At 37.1% G+C, this 2118-nt stretch overlaps 1 protein-coding gene across 1 annotated transcript; it reads right to left on the bottom strand.

Annotated features, from left to right (window-relative positions):
- Positions 1–557: 557 nt before the first annotated feature.
- On the bottom strand, positions 558–2099 carry LOC107578854 (centriolin-like; the record flags this gene model as incomplete). Its single annotated transcript, XM_016264760.1, has 5 exons — positions 1995–2099; positions 1761–1891; positions 1486–1627; positions 842–1028; positions 558–755 (listed from the first exon to the last, which is right to left on the bottom strand). Coding segments are annotated over exons 3-5 (505 nt in total), but the record flags the coding sequence as incomplete, so codon positions are not given.
- Positions 2100–2118: the final 19 nt, after the last annotated feature.

The following is a 2118-nucleotide window of genomic DNA, read 5'->3' as shown; positions in this document are numbered from 1 at the left end:
AGACGCTTTTATCCAAAACGACTTACAAATGATGACAATAGAAGAAATATAAGTGTTGAAGGTTTCACAGAGGAGGTTTTGGACACCTCCTTTCACTTTTTATCATAAATCAGAAAATGCTGTAACAGCCAAAAAAAAATAAAATGTTAGGAACAAAATGTTATATAAATAAATGGGACTGACATATGAACAAACCTCTCTGTAAAAAATGGAAAGTCTGGTGTATGTAAGTGCTACTGAAGTGGGAATGTTCAGCTCAGTGCATGAGAAAAAATTAATTAGAAACAGCCTTTATAGAAACGTATTGTATTTGTTACTTTTCTTTCCACTAGTCATGTTATGGAGGTAAAATAACCCAAAATCTCCAAATTGACCAGTGCATGTAAAAAGCATAGTATTTCATTTGGCTTTAAAAAGAGGTTTTTCTTTAGGTGGTGCTGCCTAAGGAAATGCTCTCAAATTAAAATATTGTTTACATGTGATCTTACAGTTGTGTTGGAGGACAAAATGGTCAACCCTATTCACACTGAGGTTGATGACAGTGAAGACGACATTACCCACCAGTTCAGATTTGGTGTCAAGCTCTCTCCGGAGTTCCTCACGGCTCCGTTGTTGTTCCTGATGCTGTTGCCTCAGGTTTTGGTTGAGCGTTTCCCGCCGCTCTAGTTCTTCCAGGGCTGTGGTCCGCTCTCTCTGAAGCTGTGCAGTCTCTTCAGCTCTCAACTCCAGCTCTTGCTCCAAACGCTCCACTTCCTCTGTAAGGACAGCACTCTGTAAAAAGTGTTCAGATTATAAAAGCACAGAAGAAAATAAAATAAATATAGAAGATGAGATGATGTACCCATGTGAAAGCGCTGATGTGCTTGCTCTCTTTCCTGTGGACTGATTGGTTGTCCATCCAACATTTCCAGTGACCTCAGATGGAAGATTAGGAAGAGGTGATAATGAGGCAGGCTGGAGATGGGGTTTTCTGCTAATGACAGACTCGTCAGGTTCTTCAGGGGCTTCAGTTTAGTTATCTCATGAAGCTAGGTCACAAATGGAGAGAATGTTGCTAGTAACATAAATGTGTATAAACCAAAACGGATCAGTGATTTACTTTTAATGTGAAATATATGATATTAAAGGAACAGATCACCCAAAACTGAAAATTCTGTCATTACTATTACCCTTATTTCCAAATCTCACTTTTTTTATTTTTTATTTTTATTCTGCCGAACACAAAAGGAGATATTTTGAAGAAAGTTGGTAACCAAACAGATTTGGTGCCCTTTGACTTTCAGTGTACTGACAAAAACAGTGAGACAATATCTTTTATGTTCCACAGAAGAAAGAAAGTTATACAGGTTTGAAATGATATGAGGGTGAGAAAAACAATAACATTTTTAAACAAAAATTATTTTTATTTTTGGGTGAGCGATCCGTTTGAGGACTCTTTTGTTGATTGGCTGTTTTAAACACATGATTAACAAAAATTGTACCCACTGAGGATATCTTGTTTCTCTGTAGATTTATAGTATGAAGAGATCTGAGCTTCTTTGCTATCCAAACTGGAAGATGTTCAATGTTGTTGAAGGCCAAATTCAGAACCTGAAGATTTGTCATGTGCTCTAGACCTTCAATTTTTCTGCAGATAAATGAAATATGTCAAAACTTGTATTGGCCTTTAGGACACTGTATCTTTCATTCTGTGACAAGACTATGAAATATATATCGTGAGGAAATGTTTCTTGTTAAGCAGACAAATGTCACATTCTTACCGTATCCTGTTACTGGAAAGGTGGAGTTCCCGCAATTGACATAGTTTCTCTAGTTTCTCGATTCTCTCGATCCTGTTGTTACTGAGGTTGAGAACGTGTAAGCGCTCACACTTATCCAAATTTTCAATATACTAAAATTAAAAATGCACAGAAGTCAATAAATTACTGCAAAAATGAATGCAACTAATGTTACCTCTCACACTGAGCATTAACCAGATAATGTCCAAATCTTACTCTAAATTGTTTGTCACTTCCTGCCGACGTAGACAAATTCAGGGTCCCCACAAGGACTAAATTTTCACATTTAGTCAATCTCCTGATCAGGTCTTCTGTGATGTATCTTGTCCCCTTATCTTGC

This window comes from Sinocyclocheilus grahami, unplaced genomic scaffold (assembly GCF_001515645.1).
Source record: "Sinocyclocheilus grahami isolate Dianchi unplaced genomic scaffold, SAMN03320097.WGS_v1.1 scaffold12337.1, whole genome shotgun sequence".
Classification (NCBI taxonomy): Eukaryota; Metazoa; Chordata; class Actinopteri; order Cypriniformes; family Cyprinidae; genus Sinocyclocheilus; species Sinocyclocheilus grahami.
This window is presented reverse-complemented; position numbering and strand designations above follow the sequence as displayed.